The sequence below is a fragment of the Aquarana catesbeiana genome, linkage group LG03 (assembly GCF_042186555.1).
Source record: "Aquarana catesbeiana isolate 2022-GZ linkage group LG03, ASM4218655v1, whole genome shotgun sequence".
Taxonomy (NCBI): Eukaryota; Metazoa; Chordata; class Amphibia; order Anura; family Ranidae; genus Aquarana; species Aquarana catesbeiana.
In genome coordinates this window covers 668,606,986-668,629,390 of record NC_133326.1, presented here as the reverse complement: position 1 = coordinate 668,629,390, position 22,405 = coordinate 668,606,986, and the positions used below count along the sequence as shown (strand labels likewise).

Genomic DNA, 22,405 nt, shown 5'->3' with positions numbered 1-22,405 from the left:
TAATCCATCTCCACTCTATACTAAAAAAAAAAATAGCGTTTTGCCTATAGTTATACTTTAAATATTTTAAAGGTATTTTTACAGGCTAAATGCACATTTTTAACCTAAGATTTTATCTTAGATTGTGGAAGGTGTAAAGTCAGTATTTAATTGGTTTTATAAAGTGAACCTGACTTTACTGTTAATAAAATTAATTCAGTGCTTGAGTCCTGCTGCTGTAATGATTTCAAGGTGTAAGAATGTAGTGTGCCAACGCGACCTTTTGTTGTAGCCTCACTATAGGCATGGCTGTGTTAAAGCCGGGATCTGACGGTGACTCACCTTGATTGCTGCTGGAGGAACTTTGCAGTTTGCCTTGTTGTTGATTATCTTCTTCCCACCCGTCCTCATACCATCTTTTCTCTTTGTCTAGTAGCCTATGCAAACACAAGAAAAGGAAAATGCTGAGTAATATTGTAGATAATAAAATCCTTGCCTCTTACGCTGGCTATACACTATAAAATGTTTCAATTTTCTTATTAGATTTCCTTTACCAGAACAATGTTCCTAACAATTCTATTTTTCTAAAAACCTAGATCAAATAGAAGACTAGTCCTTATGAGAAAAACAAAATAAAGCTACAATTCAAAAAATAATAATAATGTTGACAGTCAAAATAATGGTTAAAGAAACACATGTGGGTTTAATTAAATGACCTACTGGCTGTGTGTGTGTTGGTGCTTTATTGACTTTTTAATATCCTTTTATATCTGGGATATTTTAATTGGCAGCGCTAAAAAGTAGGCTTAGATTTAAAGTTACGATAACATTGCCAGCTTTAAAATGCCAACTTTTTAAAACTTTCAAATTTTAAAACTTTAAAATGCTATCCATTTCAATTAAACTGTTAAAAGGATTTAATGTAGACCAATGGGTTTTTTTTGTTTTTTTTTTGAGTAGATAGCGATTTATACTCTGTGCATATGGCTTTTGTTTTATTTATTAAACCTATATATGGTTTAGACATTATGTACTTTTTTTTATTTTATGTCAATTTATTTACCACACTTAGTAATCAATGGCTTATTGAATTTTTTTTTTTTTTTTTACTTTTTAATATCCTTTTATATCTGGGATATTTTAATTGGCAGCGTTAAAAATTAAGCTTAGATTTAACCTCCCTGGCGGTATGATTATTTCGGATTTTAGGTGCTGAAAGCGGTACCATTATTTTGCATGGAAATTTGGCGTTTTATATTGTAGGTCTGTAAATCTTAACAATAACACACTTAAATCTGTCCAAACCAGAGTCTAGTAGATATCCCGGGTATGATAAAGTTTGAAACACAAAAACATAAATTATAATATAATAAATAAAAATAAATAATTAAAAAAAATTAAAAAAAATAGTAATAAAATAAATTTCCCCACAATTCACTATCACTCAATTCTGCAAGTGTTCTAATTTATTATCGCTGTTTTCTAGCTGGTCTAAAGCCACTTTTGACGTAAAGGGACACTTTTTGGTTGCTATGGACAATCTCCAGTTTCCAGGCAGAAAGAACAGTGTATATCATGTAAAACTGCATGCAGGGCATGGGCCAGAGCACTGGGGACAAAAGGGATGTGAAATCATTTCATACAGTACTGTATGTGTTATGATTTTGACAGTTTTTTTGAATTTGCCGCCAGGCTCCGCCCCGTGCGTCGCGCCGCTCGCAGGGAACGGAGCCTGGCACGGAGAGGCTTCGGAGGAGGACGGAGCCCTCGGACACTGCGGGGGACATCGCAGGATCCCGGGGACAAGGTAAGTAACGCCGCCCCAGGATCCTGCAATGCGATCCCGAGTGTGGCTCGGGGTTACCGCTAATGGTACTGAATTTTAACCCCGAGCCACACTCGGGAAAACCGCCAGGGAGGCTACCAGTATAGCAATGCCAACTTTAAAATGGCAACTTTTTAAAACTTAAAAATTTTACATTTTTTTTCATTTTAAAACTTTAAAATGCCAACCATTTCAATTAAACTGTTAAAAGAATTTACTGAAGGCTAATGTATTTTTTTTTTTTTTTAGTAGCTAGAGATGTATGCTCTGTGCATATGGCTTTTGTTTTATTTCTTAAACCTATGTATGGTTTAGACATTATGTCCTTTTTTTATTTTATGTCAATTTGTTTACCACACTTAGTAATCAAAGGCTTATTGCATTTTTTTTTTTTTACTTTTTAATATCTTTTTATATCTGGGATATTTTAATTGGCAGCGCTAACAAGCAAGCTTAGATTTAAAAGTATAACAATGCCAACTTTTTAAAACTTTATAATCTTGAATTTTTAAATTTTAAAACTTTAAAATGCCAACCATTTCAAATAAACCGTTAAAAGAATTTACTGTAGAACAATGTTTTTTTTTTTTTTTTTTTATAGATAGCGATTTATGCTCTGTGCATATGGCTTTTGTTTTATTTATTAAACCTATGTATGGTTTAAACATTATGTTCTTTTTTATTTTATGTCAATTTATTTTTCCATACAGTACTCAGTAAGAAAAGGCTTATTGATTTTTTATTTTTTGCTTTTTAATATCCTTTTATATCTGGGATGTTTTAATTGGCAGCGCTAAAAGGTAAGCTTAGATTTAAAAAGTATAACATTGCCAACTTTAAGATGCCAACCTTTTAAAACTTTAAATCTCAAATTTTTAAATTTTAAAACTTTAAATGCCAACCATTTCAATTAAACTGTTAAAAGAATTTACTGTAGAACAATGTTTTTTTTTTTTTTGTAGATAGCGATTTATGCTCTGTGCATATGGCTTTTGTTTTATTTATTAAACCTATGTATGGTTTAGACATTATGCGCTTTTTTTTATTTTATGTCAATTTATTTACCATGCATAGTTATGAAAGGCTTATTGCATTTTTTTTTAATACTGTTAGGAACCTAATTAGTTTCTTTTTAGGTGATTGCCCCAATTTCGCTCCAGTTTTATTTCCACCAGTCTCTGTAAAGGCAACCCCACTGCTTATCCAATGTGCCATTATGACAAATCATTTGTGACAACCCAGTTTTTATTCACTGTACTTTTTACTGCATGTAGAGGAAATTTTGAATCAGTAAGAGAAAGTACAACAAAAAAGGTGCTATCAGCTAAATATGACTATATGATGTCAGCAAGCAGGCTGAGTAACAAAGGGTGGGAAAATGATGAGTTATTGGCGGACATTGATAGGTGTAGTTGGAGCAGCCATATAAGAATAAAGATTGTTATCGATGAAGACAGGAGATAGTTAACACAGGGCTAAGGAGTTCAGAGAAGAGATATGCAGTCTGAAATGGCTTTAAAGTGGACCCATATATTATTTTTTTTTTCCATAAATGTGATAGAGATTGGCTTACACTACATTTAAATGATTGTAAAGTCTTGTTTTAATTAAAATAATAAACAGGTATATACACACCTGCTCTGTGCAATGTTATTGCACAGAGTGGACATAAACTTCCTCTTTTGGGGTCTCCCGTGTTCTTGGCCCCTTTTCTTCTCCATGTGCCTCCATAGCAAGCAGCTTGCGGGTTCGCTCCCAAACTGGGCTGTGTGTATCCATAGACACACAGTGTGGCTCAGCCCAGCCCCAAATTCCTCCTCACTGGATTTGATTGACAGCAGGAGGAGCCAATGGCTGCGCTTGTTCTCAGCAAAGCCTGTGAGACCAGGAAGAGGGGAGAAAAGACCTGCAGCAGGGGCACAGGGCTGGATTGATAAAGGAGTCAGGTAAGTATTAGAGAGGGGGAAGGGGGGAACGATCGGATTGTTGGCCAACAAAACTTTTGTATGAAGGGCGTTGGCCCAAACTTGTCTTGCATACACACGGTCACACAAATGTTGGCCAACAATTACGAACATAGTGACATACTAGACGTACTAAGTGGTTTTTCAGCTCTTTAGCGTCACCCTTTGGGCTCCTTCTGCTAATTTCGTGTTAGTGGAAGTTTGGTGAGTGTTGATTCGCACTTTTCATTTCGCACTTTTCTTTTCACGTTTTTCATTTCGCTCTTTTCAGTTCGTTTCTGAACGTCCGCAAGTCAACCAGACGTTGCGGAATCGGAGGAGATAACATGTTATTTATTATTGACCTTGGAGTTATTGCTTTGACATTATTTTTTTGGTTGAATAATGATTTGATTTGGTATATTTTCTATATTTTTGGATGTATAGAATGCACTTTTTGGTTAAGTTTTATTGGCAGATAACATGTCTAATTTTATTTATTTTCTTTTTTTAATGCACAATAAAAAAAATTGTGGAGAATAATACTTGGCTATGTGTTTTACTTCAAATGACAGTTTGGGAGTAGTCAGTTACATTTTAAAAAATACAATGTAAAATTAACAAGGGACACCAACATAGTTGTATCTTTGATCTTAAAAACTATGGGATAATGGTGTTATGGTATCTTGCCCAAATAAAAAAAATAAAAAACATAATAATATTTTTCTTAATATCACTAGAAAAAAAAGCCTTTGAAAATTCATTTGCAATAACTCCATCAGTATCACCAGCAAAGCAGCTTCATTATCCCATTAAAGAAGAAGAGAATTGTGCGCTGCATTTGGAGATTTCATCATTTACCATGTCACAAATGTTAATTCTCCATTACGAACGCTAGTTTACAAGACCGACCGCTTCTGCTTCCGAGCATGCATGTTTGTACTTTGGACTTTTGTCCAACGGTCTTGTGTACACACGATCTGAAAATCCGACAACATTTGTTCGCAGAAAATTTGAAAACATGCTAGCCAACATTTGTCCGCGGAAAATCCGACAACAATTGTCCCATGGAGCATAGACACAGTCGGATTTACCGCCAACATCGAACATTTCCCGTCGGAAAGTCCGATCGTGTGTACGAGGCTTTAGTGTTTACAACCACTTTAAAGCCGTCTTTTTTTCATTTTTGGATAAAAGGGGAAGGATAAGAACTGTTTTCATTGGTGTCTGTGTCCCCACTGGGGAGCTTCGCCCTATCTGCCATTGTCAAAATTTTGAATTGTCAATGAAACAGGAAAAGAGAATGAATCTCCCAATGTAGGCACTTGTTCGTGTAATTGTCTTAATGTTTCAGTTCCTCCTGAGTCTTAAAGTGGAACTTTAGTCAAAAAATGTATTCCTTCTAGTTCTAGATGACTTCAGGCTGGCTTTGCAGGTATAGCTATGTAAAACATTAAAAATAAGTGTCTATACTGTTTAAAATCCAGTAATACACTGTCTCTCCCTGCTCTGCACATGCTCAGTAGCTCTCAATTTTTAGGCACTGCCGAGTTTGTAGAGGCTGATCTGCTGACAGCCTTAAAGTGGAATTAAACCCTCCTATTCTTTACAGCCAAGGAAGCTGCTTCTGTTTGATCTGCAACTGCCATCGTGCTGCACATGTGATCATTCATGACGCCAGCCATTTGATGGTTTGACAGTTTGGTTGAGGACACAAGAAAATGTAACAATTAGCAATTCCAGGAATGTAATTGTTTTTTGAAATTGTTAAATCAAGGGGTTTAGTTCTGCTTTATGATTTACTGCTGTTCAGGGGCTCTGGGCTTCAGCAAAATGGCAGCCTCCAGCAAGAAGGAACAGGAGCAATGCTGGGGGCAATTTACAGCACACACTAATTTTGGTAGCATAGTTATTATTGTGGAATGTATGTTCCTTGCTAAAGAACATTATTTTTTTATCAAGTTGTTATGGGTAAAGTTCCAATGTAAGAAGAGAAGCAAAAGAAAATCTTCCCAGTGGGAAATAAAAAAAAAAAAACAAGAAAAAAGGATTGTGGTTATACCATGTAATGAAACACAAATGGGCTGATTCTTTAAAACAAATTGAGAGTACAAAATCTGGTGTGACTGTGCATGGTAGCCAATCAGCTTCTAACTTCAGCTTGTTTGATTAAGCTTTGACACAAAATCCTGGAGGCTGAGCTGCACCAGATTTTGCACCTTCCAGTTTTAGTGAATCAACCCTAAAAAAATGGTAGGAACTGTTAAGATGCCACTTTAAACACTAACACTAACACTGGGGGTTGTAGTCATGTCATAATATATTCAAAATAAAAAAGGAGCTTTAGAGCAGCTTATGGATTGGTAACTATCAGACTGGTCCGCAGGTCTTTCCAGCCCAAGGTCCAGGGCTATAGAATGTGACAGCCATATTAAGGCTACCCTACTCCCCAGGTTACCTGCTACTACAGCCCCGCGAACCAGCCAGATGGCCATAAGTGAATATGTTATATACAAAGGTGTTTCCCATTGCCTAACATGCACGCTATGGTTATGTAGTGTAGATGTAAACATCTGCGATCTCTGAATGCATATTGCTCTTCCTCTGTACTGCTAGAAATTGGATGTAATGCTCTGCATTAGTGCTTCAACAGCCTCTGAAATGCTCACCTTTTTATAGTAGTCTAGTTGGTTGCTTAAATTATGCTTACACTGGTCCTGGGGCGCCACCTACTGACACAGAGTTTTCCTCTCAAACGCTCTCTAGTGACCGCATTATATGATACTATCACTGAGACTGCCAGCCAAAGGCGAGCAATATGCATCTGAACTGCTACATGTTGAATGTTACATGTGACATGCATACCAGAGATGGAACTCCTACTTAACCAACCTGAGGGGGCTTTGAGAACATGAAACTGCAACATCTTACTAAATATATGATGATTAGAAACTCTCACCAACGAGTACTAACAACTTAACAAATGCAACTACTGCCTTTATCCCTCCCCAGACAAGCTGACCTGGCATGCCCCTGGATATTCTGAGGACATCACGCTATATTGAGTCGCATAATCAGAACACTAGCCAGCTGTTACTTCAACTCAGAGGATACACTATAAGAGTGAGACCCGCCATACAGGTCTGTCAACAACACTATATTTAAGTGCTCATGCCCTACTCCCAACTGGATACACTCTTAGATATGCTTAGACCGCCCTGCCGTGGCAGTTAATCTACTGAACATTAATTCCCAGAATGACTGAACTTACTTAGCACTATTTCTCCCCAAAATTACTACTATTCTATATTCACATACCAGCTTGCTAGAAGCTGGAAACATATCATTCGAAATCTTACTCGGTTATATTCTGATAATGCGAAATGTATATTCCAAAGGCTTCATCAGGGTATCCTTTATCTGTTATCCTGTTTACCTTGTTTATCCTTCATATTTTAGCTCTTGTCTTATCTTACCGGGTTGCAAGTAACTTATTACGTATGTCTGTTCAATTAGTTATAGGCTCCAGGTGTTTAATTTAGAGACAAATGTTATATGACAGACATAGGTTGTATAACCTAGCGCAGACGGTTCCACTAATTACTGCCCAATGCAATATCCTCTCTAGAAGCCACCCTCCCACAGTGCACCCACTCTATTCTCATTCTCATTTTACTTAATTCCAAACCCACTAAAGTACCTACACATACTACTTAACATGACCTCCTCATCCATTTATAAACTAGCCAAATATGGCATTTTGTCTGACGGGGTAATTGGATTACTACTTCTCCCTTGACAGATCACCTCCCATGCAGTGGTAGCCCCTCTTGATACGTCATCCAAAACCATTCCATATCCTAATACCACTGAACTCTTCCGGCCATACCGTATCTACGGTATATTCCATACCCGGGCAAGTGAGCAAGTTCTCACCTGTCGCCGGATCGCCCCCTTCTGAAATACCCCTTCTACAATTAGTTCCCCTACTTCCCCTTCCCATACTCAAACTAGCTCCCTCTATACCCCCCATCCCCCTCCCCCATTTCAGCAACTTCCCAGGCCCGACCCCTAACTCAGACATTACCTCCTTCCCTGCTGCAACTCTCACAGTCTAACTAATTACGATATTTGGGGGTTCGATTTGACAGTCCTTAGTACTGTATACTATCACCCTAAACATGGCTTCTACCCCCCCTACTGGTGACAAACTCCTTGTTAAGATCATCTCGCTTAACGCAAGAGGACTCAATATACCAGGGAAGCACTCCCAGCTCCTTCTTAAAATGCAACAGAATAAAGCTGACATAACATTTTCGCACTGACGCTATACCGAGACTAACAAATCGATACTATCCTACTGTATACCACGCAACCAACCAAACGTCCAAATCAAAAGGTGTTTCAATACTCCTGGCAAAACACTGCCCTTTCCAACTCACTGACATGTTTACTGATAAAGACGGTAAATTCATCTTTCTGAAATAGTCCTACCACGTCAAGCAGATCACCCTAGCGAACATATATACCTCAAACAGCCACCAGGTTACCTTCTTTCCTGATATAACGAAAGCACTTACCTCAATCAAAGAAGGCACTCTGATTCTAGGGGACGACTTTAATGTCTCTCTGAATCCTCTCCAAGACACTTCTAAGGGCGCATCCTCTCTACCCTATAATGCTCTACGATCCATTAAGTCACAACTACGGGATCTATTACTTCACGACCCAGCCCAAATAGTAGAGATTTCACCTTTTTTTCAATCCCACACAAAAGATACTCAAGAATTGACTATTTATCTCTCAGAAAGACTTACCCTTCCTCCATTGCACATCCATCGACCCCATGTTCCTATCGGACCACCACCCCATCGCCATGTCTATATCATTACTGGAGGTACACAATCACCCCCCGTCATGGAGGTTAGACCCCTCTCTACTCACAGATCTATCTGTCGCAAATGAGGTTAAGCTCCACATTAAACAATACTTCACAGAAAAACAAACCCACAGATACCTCCCCAGTCATTACATGGGAAGCCCACAAATGTGTGATAAGGGGCATTCTAATCGCAGTCGCTGCCAAAAGGAAACGGGAAAGTCAGAGACATCTCAGAGAACTTACCACCCAAATTCAGAAGCTGGGGTGTGCACATAAATGAACACAAGCTTTAGACACTCTCCAAACCCTTCTACAGACCAGAACCAAACTTTTAGAAGTTCTAGGCAAAAAAATAAGACGTAAATATATTCTATCTCAGAAAGTGTTCTACTAATATAGCAACAAAGCCGGGAAATTGCTAGCAAGGGCCCTACAAGCTAAGAGAGCTGCCTTGACAATACACTCCCTGATAGACTCATCAGGCCACAAACTAAATGCAACCTTAAACAAATGAAACCAGGCAAGAGTCCAGGACCTGATGGACTAACATTTTGATATTACAAAAACTACTCAGAGTTCCTCACCCCCTTTTTTCTCTCAGGTTTTAACTCTTTTGCATTGCAATCCGTGCCCCCTCGTGACTTACTGATGGCTCACATTACAGTAATCAAAAAACCAGGGAACTATAGATCTCGTTATTGAACGTGGACCTAAAATGGTTTGCCAAAATGTTAGCCAATTGACTTCTCCCCTTGCTTCCTCAGCTTATCTCTCTTGACCAAGTTGGTTTCATACCATCCAATCACCACCAGGGATTTCTTCTCTCACTCGACGCAGAGAAGGCATTCGATGGAGTGACCTGGGATTATATGACGGAAACCTTAAAGACCATTGGTCTTCCCCACCGAATGCAGAACCTTATACTTACGCTCTACTCTAATCCCACAGCGAGAGTTCAGGTAAATGGCCACCTATAGGATGCCTTCTCAATATTGAATGGAACACGTCAGAAATGCCTTCTATCTCCCCTGATTTTTGTCCTTACCCTTGAACCACTACTTCCGATGCCTCAGAGCAAACCCCGATATAAAGGAAATTGAAATAGCTCACCATACCTACAAACTAGCCGCATTTGCAGACGATATCCTTCTTTTCCTCATTGAACCGATTACAACAATTTTTCAAAGTCCTACGCCCTGAATGTCACACTGCCCGTAAACACATGTCAGCAATGTCAATCCAATTTCCCGTTCAAATGGAATAAACACATGATTACATACATAGACATTTAATTACTCTCCTCCCTTGCAGATCTATACTCTAAAAATGACCTACCATTAATACAAAACATAACACAAGATCTGAAGTCTTGGTCCACTGGTCTCTTTTCTTGGTTTGGCAGGGCTGCTATCATTAAAATGAACATTCTACCCAGAATATTATACTTAATACAAACCATTCCGATAAAACTTCCACCCACCTTCTTTTCAGCATACCAGAAGGCCTGTACAGACTTCATATGGGGCACCTCCTTTCCAAGACGAAGTTCATGCATTAAAAGGGGGATCAACTGCAGAAATAAAACGATAATTCTCCCGCTCTACAAGACTCTGGTCAGCCCGCCCCTGGAGTATGCTGTCCAGTTCTGGGCACCAGTCCTCAGGAGGGACGTACTGGAAATGGAGCGAGTACAAAGAAGGGCAACAAAGCTAATAAAGGGTCTGGAGGATCTTAGTTATGAGGAAAGGTTGCGAGCACTGAACTTATTCTCTCTGGAGAAGAGACGCTTGAGAGGGGATATGATTTCAATTTACAAATACTGTACTGGTGACCCCACAATAGGGATAAAACTTTTTCGCAGAAGGGAGTTTAATAAGACTCGTGGCCACTCATTACAATTAGAAGAAAAGAGGTTTAACCTTAAACTACGTAGAGGGTTCTTTACTGTAAGAGCGGCAAGGATGTGGAATTCCCTTCCACAGGCGGTGGTCTCAGCGGGGAGCATTGATAGCTTCAAGAAACTATTAGATAATCACCTGAATGACCGCAATATTCAGGGATATGTAATGTAATACTGACACATAATCACACACATAGGTTGGACTTGATGGACTTGTGTCTTTTTTCAACCTCACCTACTATGTAACTATGTAACTACTCCAGACTGACCATTCCTAAACTCAAAGGAGGCATAGGTCTCCCAGACCTCCAGAAATACCATAAAGCTTGCCATTTAGCCAGGATTATTGATTGGAACATCCACTCCAAGGTGAAAGCTTGGCTTCAGCTAAAACACTCTATGTTCTCTCTCCCGCTATTTCAAACCCCTTGGATAGCCCAAAGACATACCCCTTTGACCCGCTAATTCATCCAACACTACTTTCCTTCCTTGAAACTTGTCTTAAACACAAAATATTGACAATTTTGGGCCCCATGACTCCACTTTGACACAACCCAGACTTCTCACCGGGAGTCTCCACATCCTTTCTCTCTGACTCAAGGCCACACCTTACCATTCGAGCAGAGCATTTCTTTGAGAGAGGTCACCTTATCACTCAATCTAAACTGGCCACCCGGATGACAAATGGCACATTCTCCTTTTAGACATGCATAAAAATCAGACACTTCCTGGAAAAACCTAACCCCCGTCCTGACTGACCACGACAGACCACCCCTTTCGAATCGCAATGCCTGAAAATGGAACCCCAAAATCACCTAATTTCCTACACGTATGCATTACTATTTGCCGAACACGACCCCAAATCTAACTTGGCCAGCCGCAAATGGGAACAAGAACTCTCCATTGACCTAACAGATCAAGAATGGGAAAATGTCTACACATGTATCCACAAGGGTACAGTAAATGTATATGCACAAGAGAATGCATTTAAAATATTCTCAAGATGGTACAGGACTCCCCTTAGGTTACATAAAATCTATCCTTCACTTTCCTCACAATGTTGGAGATGTGAGGGGGAGCTGGGATCGCTTCTACATATTTAATGGACATATCCTGAACTACAACCTTTCTAGAAAGTGGCTCACCGACTTATGTACCAGATAACCACTTACACTCTTGAATTCTCCCCAGCACAGTTTTTGTTGCACCACTCCTCGATTCCGAAAAAATGCCTACCTTCGCTCACTTGCCATGCATATAGTAAATGCAGCAAAGATGTGCATCCCTGCTAAATGGCGTTCCCCGGAACCACCATCTGTAGCCAAATGGCTTAAACATATACAGAAAACCGCGGAAATGGAGGAACTTATTCACCAAGCGAGAGACACCCCCTCTAAATTCAGGAAAAAGTGGTCTTGCTGGTTACACTTCATTACGACGGACGAGTACATGCAAGTTATGACTTGAAATTACCTCAAGAGTTATGGTAGGGGAGAAAGGTAGGTAGAATTCTGGACCCTTCCTTTTCCTCAATATAACACTATAAGACACCTAAATAACCTTCTTCAACTTTTCCTAATGTACCCCCATCCATCCCCCCTTTTGACCCCCATATATACTTTATTATCCCTACGTTTCCGATTTGCACATCATAGCCTAGCTACATGCTTATTTAAAACAACAACTAGGTATAGTACAACCTGACAGTCTCTGAAAAAACAGAGAGAACAGTGACTAAGCAGTTAATGAGCTCAGTAGCTTCCAGGATGAGATACACATAGGTTTCACTAGATACTAGGTAAACAAGAGTAACAACCTAAGAGACCATTTGCCTACTGTCATGTTATTTACATTATGTCATATGTAATCTACTTTAATCCGGTACATTTTTCTGTACGTATGTTTATTACAACAGCTGTATTTATGATTTCAATCGTTATGTCTTTTATACCCACAATAAAAACCTCTTGTACAAAAAAACTACTACTCACTTGTCTTTGTCTGACTTGTAACGTCGTCGGTATGAGATCACAGATAGTGTCACGATTGTGATGAGTAACACAGCAATGCCCACTGACACTCCCGCATAGACTCCGGGTTTACTGATAGACATTTGGCAGTTGTCTCCAGTGTACCAGAACTGTTCTGAAGTCTCACAGCTGAATATAATAACAAAAAAAAAAATGAGAGTCATTGTAAAAGACAGGATGAAAGATAGAAAGATGAAAATGTTGGGAACTAATTTTGAAATGAAAAAAAAGTTTGTTTATGACCACTTGACATCTTGGGATAGCCTTAAATGTGTGGTCCAAGAAAAAAGTAAAAAAAATATCTCTAAGGTCACACTGACTAATTTTGCCAAACAATGGGAAACAAAATTCCTTCCCGCCCCTCCTAGGAAGCGTAGATAATGGATCAAAATATGTCCATATTATCCTTTAATCATTATAACTGTGGAAACTATTAGTTCTAAGGAGGAAAATTGAATAGTAGATTAAAATGTATTCAGCTTGATTTGAAGTTCATCTGACAAATCTTTATACTAATCTTGGCCATATTTAAACTTACATAGCTTTTCCAATCTTTCACCATATTTTAATTTTTTTTGATTATTTACTTGTCCACCTTTAAATTTTCACCAAATGCACAAAAATTTAATATTGTATTTTGAAAGAGGCCTTTCAAGTCTTTTCTGAATTCTCTCCCTTTGGTCTATTTTCCCCTTTTCTGTTTCCCTTTTCTCCCAAACGGTTCTCTGACAATCAGCTTACAGGAAAGTCTTGAAAAAGAAGACAGACTGGGAAAAAGTTTCTCAGATGTCCTATGTGCCACTTTTTCCACCTCTATCACATAAGAATGTATAAACCACAGTTTAGCCAATATTGATGTAGACCAGTGGTCTCCAAGCTGCGGCCCTTTTCTTGCCTTTCTTGGCCCATGGGGTGCTATTGCTTCGACTGATATGAGACACTATTCCTGCTACTCACACCAACAACGAGGTACAATTTCTTCCACTGACACTAACAGTGGGGCACTATTCCTCCCACTAATACCAGCGATTGAGTTCTATTTCCTCCACTAATACCAATGATGGAACACTATTCCTTGCATTAATTCCAACAAGGGAGCACTACCCCCCCATTAATACCAACGATGGGGCACTATTCCCTCAATAATACCAATGATGGAGCACTATACCTATCCTACTAATATCAGTGATGGGGTGCTAGTCCCTCCACTAATGATGGGACACTGTTCCTTGCACTAATTCCAACAATGGGGCACTATCCCCCCCATCAATACCAAAGATGGGGCACTATTCCTCCAATAATACCAATGATGGGGAACTATTCCTCCTCCTCCTGACCATAGGAGTTATGTAATTTATTTACTCCCACTGACCACCAAGCCTGAAATACTTTCGACTCCCACTATCCACAGTTTGCCCCCCCTAAGTCTGAAGGACAGTAAACTGGCCCTTTGTTTAGAAATTTTGCGAGGGTGAGTCAGTTTACAATCGGGCATATAGTTGTACCACATCCAATGTTTACAAGAAATTAAACAAGATCCCCAGGTGGCGGACTTTTAAGGCACAACATGGTAAAAAGGTATATTCTAATATGAAAAGTATTTATTGAAATATGAAAAATACACAACATTTAATAAAAAAAATGTTGAGAATAAACAAAACAGTGTTGTCATACAAATCAATACAGGATACAGAAAACACTAGTGCGTTATATGTATTCTGATTTGTATGACAACACTGTTATGTTTATTCTCAACATGTTTTTTTATTAAATGTTGTGAATTTTTCATATCTCAATAAATACTTTTCATATTAGAATATACCTTTTTACCATTTTGTGCCTTAAAAGTCCACCACCTGGGGATCTTGTTTCATTTTTTGTTTAGAAATTTTGGAGACCCCTATTTTAGAGGTCTAGAACAGTGTTTCTCAACTCCAGTCCTCAAGGCGCCCCAACAGGTCATGTTTTCAGGATTTCCATTATTTTGCACAGGTGATTTGATCAGTTTCACTTCCTTAGTAATTACCACAGTCGTTTCATCTGAGGGAAATCCTGAAAACATGACCTGTTGGGGCGCCTTGAGGACTGGAGTTGAGAAACACTGGTCTAGAAGACCATTTATGGAACAAAGACTTCAAAGGAGACTTGGGGCGCCCAGAAGAAGACATTGGGGCATGTGCTTTGGGTTCCCTAGTCTAGCAATGTCAGAGACAGTATTCTATTATGGTCTCATATTTAATTCCTCAAGATTTTATTTGCTTTTACAGCTGCTGCCTGGTATTGAATCTTGCTGTATAACTTTCATTTCACATAATTCACCGCAATTTTTTTTTCAGTAATAGAAATAGTTGCATGAGTATCCTGTATAAGGACAAAGCTGCTAAATCAACATGATTTTTAACTCTGCATTCTTTTTTATAGTAGTGATAGTTGTAAGTATGGATTGGCACTCACTAGCAGTGGGGTCCTTTTAGTGTCACTGAGCACTGCCCCTTGTTGCAATTCCTTGGAGTCTCACTATTGTCACTGCATTCAGAAACACAGGTTATCACACCGGATACATTTCTTGGTATGTAGTACTTCTGAATTTCCGGTGGAATGTCCACTTCTTTTGAGCAGACATCTGGAAGACAACAAAAGAAAACAGTGATAACCACAGGATTTAGACCTTTTAAGCTTATATCTGGAAACACTTGATGTCATTGTTTGTGGTAATATCTAAAACTGGCCATGCACTAGTAAAATTTCATTTGAAAATGTTCATTTTTCAGAATGTTTGTTTGATTTTTTAATGGTTAGTGGGGTCAAATCTACATTCATTTTTGACCATAGAGATGAAAAAACGTGAAGGAGCAGGATGAAATTTTTTTTCGAACATAAAATATTAACCCTGAATGTGGTTTTCATTTTGGAAAACTATACATATTGTAATGAAACTCTTTTAAAACATTTGGAGTTTCATTCAAAAAGCAGGTCTGGATGACATTTTAGGGGCCTTCAAACAAAATTAGTTGACTCATTGGGGTGGATTTACTAAAACTGGACCATGCCGCTCTGCATTGAAACCAATCAGCTTTGAGGTTTTATTGTGAAAGCTTATTGAACAAGCTGAATTTTGAAGCCAATTGGCTGCCATACAAAGCTGCACCAGATTCAGCTCCAGTTTTTTTAAATCTCCTCCATTGATGGCCAAAAAGAATGTTCTAATGAATAATTTTTCAGTCTAAAGGTGATCTGAACCCAAAAACAAAAATGTTATATATTGCAGCTTACCAACCTTTACTGAGTTGGCTGCATTATTTTTCTTTTTTTAGGTTTTATTTTATATGCCGCATTTATCGGCGTACTTTTTTTCCCCTTAAAATCAGGGAAAAATGGTGGGTGCGTGTTATACACCGATCCCTGCTGTCTCAGGGAAGAGGAGCGAGTGTCGCTGAATTACATAGAGCCGCGATCTTCTGTGTACCCGGCGCTCCGTCACTCACAACCATGCCTCCTGGCCCCACATTAGGCCACTGTTCTGTCTATCGTATGAGCAGGGCCAGGAGGCGTGGCTGTGAGTGACTAAGTGCCGGGGACAAAGGAGATCGCGGCTCTGGGTAATTCAGCGGTGCTTGCTCCTCCTCTTCCCTCGGAGACAACAGGGATAATCCAACACTGGCGAGGCTGCAATGATGGGAAAGGTGAGGCTGCAGATCGGCACTGAACAGGCTGCATTGTTGGTCAATTTATAGGCTGCAGATAGACAAAGAATAGGCTGCATTGTTGATCAATTTATAGGCTGTAGCTAGACACTGAGCAGGCTGCATTGTTGGGCAATTTAATGGCTGTAGATGGGCACTAAGCGGTGTAGGTTGATAAGCTGTGACCCTAATTTTGCTTCGAAGTTCTTTATTTAAAATGTAAGTTTTTTTCCTTAACCACTTCCCGACCGCCTCACGCAGATATACTGCGGCAGAAGGGCACATACAGGCAGAGTAACGTATCTGTACGTTGCCCTTTAAGAGGTGGGTTGCGGGCGCGCACGTCGGGAGCTCCGTGAGCATGATCGCGGGTCCCGCGGACTGGATGTCCGCTGAGATACCCGTGATCGTCTCGCGGAGAGGAAGAATGGGGAAATGCTAATGTAAACAAGCATTTCCCCGTTCTGCCTAGTGACACTGATCACAGCTCCCTATGATCGGAAGCGGTGATCAGTGTCGTATCACACGTCGCCCCCCCTCCCACAGTTAGAATCACTCCCTAGGACACACTTAACCCCTACAGCACCACCTAGTGGTTAACCCCTTCACTGCCAGTCACATTTACAAAGTAATCAATGCATTTTTAATTGCACTGATCAGATGTATAAATGTGAATGTCCCAAAATCATGCCAAAAGTGTCCCATGTGTCCGCCATAATGTCGCAGTCATGATAAAAATAGCTGATCACCGCCATTACTAATAAAAAAAAATATTAATAAAAATGCCATAAAACTATCCCCTATTTTGTAAACGCTATAACTTTTGTGCAAACCAATCAATAAACGCTTATTGCGATTTTTTTTTACCAAAAATATGTAGAAGAATACGCATCAGCCTAAACTGAGGGAAAAAAAATTATATATTTTTGGGGGATATTTATTATAGCAAAAAGTAAAAAATAATGCGTTTTTTTCAAAATTGTAGCTATTTTTTTGTTCATAGTGCAAAAAATAAAAACCGCAGAGGTGATCAAATACCACCAAAAGAAAGATCTGTTTGTGGGAAAAAAAAGGACATCAATTTTGTTTGGGAGCCACGTGGCACGACCACGCAATTGTCAGTTAAAGTGACACAGAGCCGAATCGCAAAAAAGTGCTCTGGTCTTTGGCCAGCCAAATGGTCCGGGGCTTAAGTGGTTAAACTTCCCTCCTAAAATTGGGGTGCGTGTTATACACCAATAAATACGGTAATTTATTTTTATTTTTTAATTTATTTTTAACTTACGATCTGGCCAGTAACACATTTCCTGTCTTAGGGTGTCTTGTATAGAGGAGCAAAGGGGACAGCAGCATTGTCAATCTGGGGTGATGGTATTGTTAAATGCATTAGAGCAGGGGTAGGCAACCTCGGCCCTCCAGCTGTTTTGAAACTGCAAGTCCCACGAGACATTGCAAGACCCAATCACAGGTATGACTCCTAGAGGCAGAGGCATGATGGGATTTGCAGTTTCACTATAGCTGGAGTGCCGAGGTTGCCTACCCCTGCACCAGAGGATTTAGATGGACTTGACTAAGAAATAAAGCCGAACTCCAGCTAACATATTTTTTTTCTTTTGGGATAAAGGTTTTTACGAAGATGAATAAAATGTGACCCTCTTAAGAACCCCTGTTGGTGTTAAATGGTTTGTCTCAACTGTCTAACTGACACTTTTACTGGATAGATTGGTCTGTTGAAAAATAACAGACTTACTGGCAGGATCACCAGGTGAAAATAAAGGGGAAAAAAATGCAGCCACTACATTTAAGAGTTGGTAAATTGCAATATATTACATTTTTGCTTTTTGATTCAAAATAGGGGACAACTTTTTCAAATACATACAGTAAAATGTGTGCTCACAAAAAATTATCTTTACCAATTCAAACATTAATTTACCTGTCAGATTTAGTTTAATCTCGCCAACTCTTGTCTTATTTTGCACAAAACATAGAGTTTCTGAAAGAAAAGAATACAACATTGTTTTAATATTTTTTTAAATAAAACTTTAAGATTTTATGCTGATATTACATTGTATTTTATATATAGTATGTGTTGATTCATCCATGCCTTTGTTTATTTTTGCTATTGCAATTTTTAATGTTTGCTGATGTGTAAGGTGTATCTTAAGCTGCAACACAACTGGAATAGAATTGCAGTGTTTTGTCTAAATACCTCCCTTCCAAATATTTTCACGCAAATCTCTATAACACTCTTTCAATTAACAAAAAGTTCTGTTCAGAACCACCCTATCAACCAACACCATATTTTCCCAAGCTCTACCATTTTGGACAAGGAAAAGTATTTTTCTGCATTCTTGTCTATCATCACATTACGTATATATGTTTTGTCTTCAGAATCTGCCTAAATCAGCTTATGTTAGTTTGATCTTCTCACCATTATTTATGGATTTGGTTGTGCAATCTGTACCATATAGAATTGTGTTCACTGAAGTCATAACATTGTCATATTCACTGGATGAAATTTTCAGCAAGATCAAATATTCAACCACGACACTTCCTTGCCTGAAATAAAAAAACAATTGTTGTTAGGACTTTAGCTGGGCCGATGCAAGGACTTAAGCCGCGTACACACAAGCGGAATGTCCAACAGAAAAAGTCAGACGGAATCTTTTCATCGTCTATTCCGATCGTGTGTGTGCCTCATTGGACTTTTTTTTCAAAAATTCTGACGGACCTAGAAATGGAACATGTTCTAAATTTTTCCCAACAGAACCAATTCCTATCAGGAAAACCGCTCATCTGTATGCTGTTCTGATGGACCAAAAACGACGCATGGGAAGCAAGTATGAGATGGAAGCTATTGGCTACTGGCTATTGAACTTCCTTTTTCTAGTCCCGTCATACGTGCTGTACGTTACCGTGTCCTGGATGGTCGAACTTTGGTTGGACTTTGGTTTGACCATGTGTAGGTAAGACCTCTTGAATGGAATTCCATCGGAGTTCTGTCAGAGAAACCTTCAGAGTTTATTCCGTCGGCAAAACCGGTGGCGTGTACGCGGCATTAGATGAAGAAGCAGCTCGCGTATGCGCAGTGCGTGTCTATGAAGCCACAGCTGGGCGCCCACAGTTAGAATGCCGGCACCACAGAGAGTAGGGGGAGAGGAGTGGGGCTTCGTGCACCTGCATCGCTGGACCGTGGGACAGGTGAGTGTCTGATTATTAAAAGTCAGCAGCTACACTTTTTGTAGCTGCTGACTTTTAAATGGGACGAACTCCGCTTTAAATATTATTTTAGACCTGAAGATTATTTAAAACCTTACTTAAAAAAAATAAATACATTTTTTTGAAAGCAGAGACCCTAGAGAATAAAATATTTATTACCTAATTTTTTTGGTACAATATAAAAGATGAGGTTGTTCCAAGTAAATAGATACCCATGCCAAACCTTAAAAATGTGTGCGTCTGCAATGCTCTAAAAGCCTCTATATGTGATAGCATATACAGTACCTTGAAAAAAGTATTCATACCCCTTTAAATGTTTCACATTTTGTCACGTTACAACCAGAAACATAAATGTATTTTATCGGGATTTTATGTGATAGACCAACACAAAGTGGCACATAATTGTGAAGTGGAAGGAAAATGATAAATGGTTTCCAACATATTTTACAAATAAATATGTGAAAAGTGTGGGGTACATTTGTATTCAGCCCCCCTGAGTCAATACTTTGTAGAACCGCCTTTCACTGCAATTACAGCTGCAAGTCATTTTGGGGATGTCTCTACCAGCTTTGCACATCTAGAGAGTGACAATTTTGCTGATTCTTCTTTGCAAAATAGCTCAAGCTCTGTTAGATAGAATGGAGAGCATTCTGTGAACAGCAATTTTCAAGTCTTGCCACAGATTCTCAGTTTGATTAAGGTCTGGACTTTGACTGGGCCATTCTAACACACGAATATGCTTTGATCTAAATCTCAAGGGGTATGAATACTTTTTTCCAGGCACTGTAAGTGGCTGGAGATTTGGATTTTACCACCTCCCCCTATCCTGACACCCTAAGGAGGCTGCTTAATTTGCTTTATGGTAGCACCAGCCCTGGATTTTTGGCCGTTAGGACTGGTTAGGACCAAGGCTGACAAAATGGAAGTTTAATCTATAGTTAAGGTTTGAATGGATGTTGGACAGGGTGAGAAATAGAATAGTTGTGTTATGTTAACCACTTGCCGACCAGCCGTCGTCATTATACAGCGGCAGGTCAGCTCGATCCCGCAAATCGCCGTAGCTGTGCTTCGGTCCCTTTAACAGCTATAGCAGGCACGTACAGCGGGGAAGCTGATGTGTGTGGCCGGCAGCTGCGATGTCCGCCGGCCACCGGTGGTCGCTCCACAGAGAGCCAAAACAGGGATCTGTCAATGTAAAGAAACAGATCCCCGTTCTATCAGGGGAGTACAGAGTGATCATCTGTTCCTAGTGATCAGGAACAGCGATCTCTCTCTACTCCCAGTCAGTCCCCTCCCCCCACAGTTCGAAACACCTCCCTAGGGAACACTTAACCCCTTGATCGCCCCCTAATGTTAACCCCTTCCCTGCCAATGCCATTTATACAGTAATCAGTGCATTTTTATAGCACCGATCACTGTATAAATATCACTGGTCCCAAAAAAGTGTCAACAGTGTCTGATCTGTCCACCGGAATGTCACTGTCCCACTAAAAATCTGATCACTGCCATTACTAGTAAAAAAAAAAAAAGAATAATAAAAATGCCATAAATATATCCCTTATTTTGTGGCAACCAATCAATATACGCTTATTACTATTTTTTACCAAAATTATGTAGAAGAATACATATTGGCCTAAACTGATGAAGAAATGTTTTATTTTTATTTATTTTTTTTTGGGTGGGGGGATATTCATTATAGCAAAAATAAAAAAATATTGTTTGTTTTTTTCCAAAATTGTCGGTCTTTTTTGTTTATAGTGCAAAAAATTAAGAAACCGCAGAGGTGCTCAAATACCACCAAAAGAAAGCTCTATTTGTGGGCAAAAAAGGACGTCAATTTTTTTTTTAGGTACAGCATCGCACGTCCGCGCAATTGTTAGTTAAAGCGACGCAGTGCCATATCGCAAAAAATTGACTGGTCATTAAAGGGGATAAATCTTCCAGGGCTGATGTGGTTAAAGCGAACCTGTCATCAAATATAAACTCTACATTTAATTGCATGCATGCTATTAATGCGGTTGATTTACTAAAGACAAATAGGCATTTCACTTAGCAAGGGTCCCCAACCCCCTTGTGTTTCCCACCTAGAATACTCACGTTATATTGAGGATCTTTACACCTTGGTAGTTTTGGATTGTTCCAAACAAAAGGGCCATCTGCAGGAGGGAAGAAGAATTTATATAGTCATTGAAATAATGATTAAGCTTTCGTTTTCAACAAAAATGGTATATTTAAAAAAAAAAAATAGTTATAGAAAGATTAAATTCAATTGCCCAGCATACCTGTTCTACAAACCTCTGTTCAAAAACGTTATATTCTTTAGATTCAAAGTTTTTAAGTTCTTCAGAAAAATTCACATTCCTCACAGTGACCGTGACGTCTACTGAGGCTTCAACAGCTATGACGACATAAGCAAAGGAATAGTAAAATTTAAGCTAATCAAACTGAAAAAGAAAAGACACTGAGAACACTGAGATGTTATTAAACGCTAATGAGGGTTACGTCATATAAACATTATTATTATTTTTTTGTACAGAAGGGAACGCGTTAACAAAGCTGCTAGGTTTTTTTATGCCAAAATGTACTCCTATTTCCTGTCCCGGTTAAATAATATATCAAATAGAGAAAGGGATGGGATTTTTCTTTCTGTTAGAGACATAGACAGCAACAAATTCCTTTTTATTTTGTTTAATTGAGAGGGGTTAGATTATCGATTGGGTTTTTATTGCTGAATCTAGGACAAGAATTGAGGGGAACACAGACTGCAATGAAAACTTCACAAAAGTTCTGACTCTTTCCCACGCTATAAAAAATGTATATAAAATAAATAAATACATCAGAACTAGTTCCAGTTGTGGCACATTGCTTAAAGCGGACCTTCAGTCATTTTTTTCAACTTTCCATCTATTAAATCTTCTGCTCTTGTTGTTTTAACTTTGGATAG

At 39.0% G+C, this 22,405-nt stretch overlaps 1 protein-coding gene across 1 annotated transcript in view; it reads right to left on the bottom strand.

Moving 5' to 3' along the window:
* The window catches only part of LOC141134080 (uncharacterized), a 94,003-nt gene that overhangs the window by 5,558 nt on the left and 66,040 nt on the right, over positions 1-22,405 (bottom strand). Inside the window, exons 4-10 of the mRNA XM_073623667.1 lie at positions 21,744-21,859; positions 21,559-21,617; positions 18,674-18,801; positions 18,176-18,235; positions 15,014-15,182; positions 12,521-12,688; positions 322-416 (exon numbers count right to left, since the gene is read on the bottom strand). Coding sequence (XP_073479768.1) covers positions 322-416; positions 12,521-12,688; positions 15,014-15,182; positions 18,176-18,235; positions 18,674-18,801; positions 21,559-21,617; positions 21,744-21,859 — 795 coding nt within the window. The remainder of the gene's footprint in view (positions 1-321; positions 417-12,520; positions 12,689-15,013; positions 15,183-18,175; positions 18,236-18,673; positions 18,802-21,558; positions 21,618-21,743; positions 21,860-22,405) is intronic.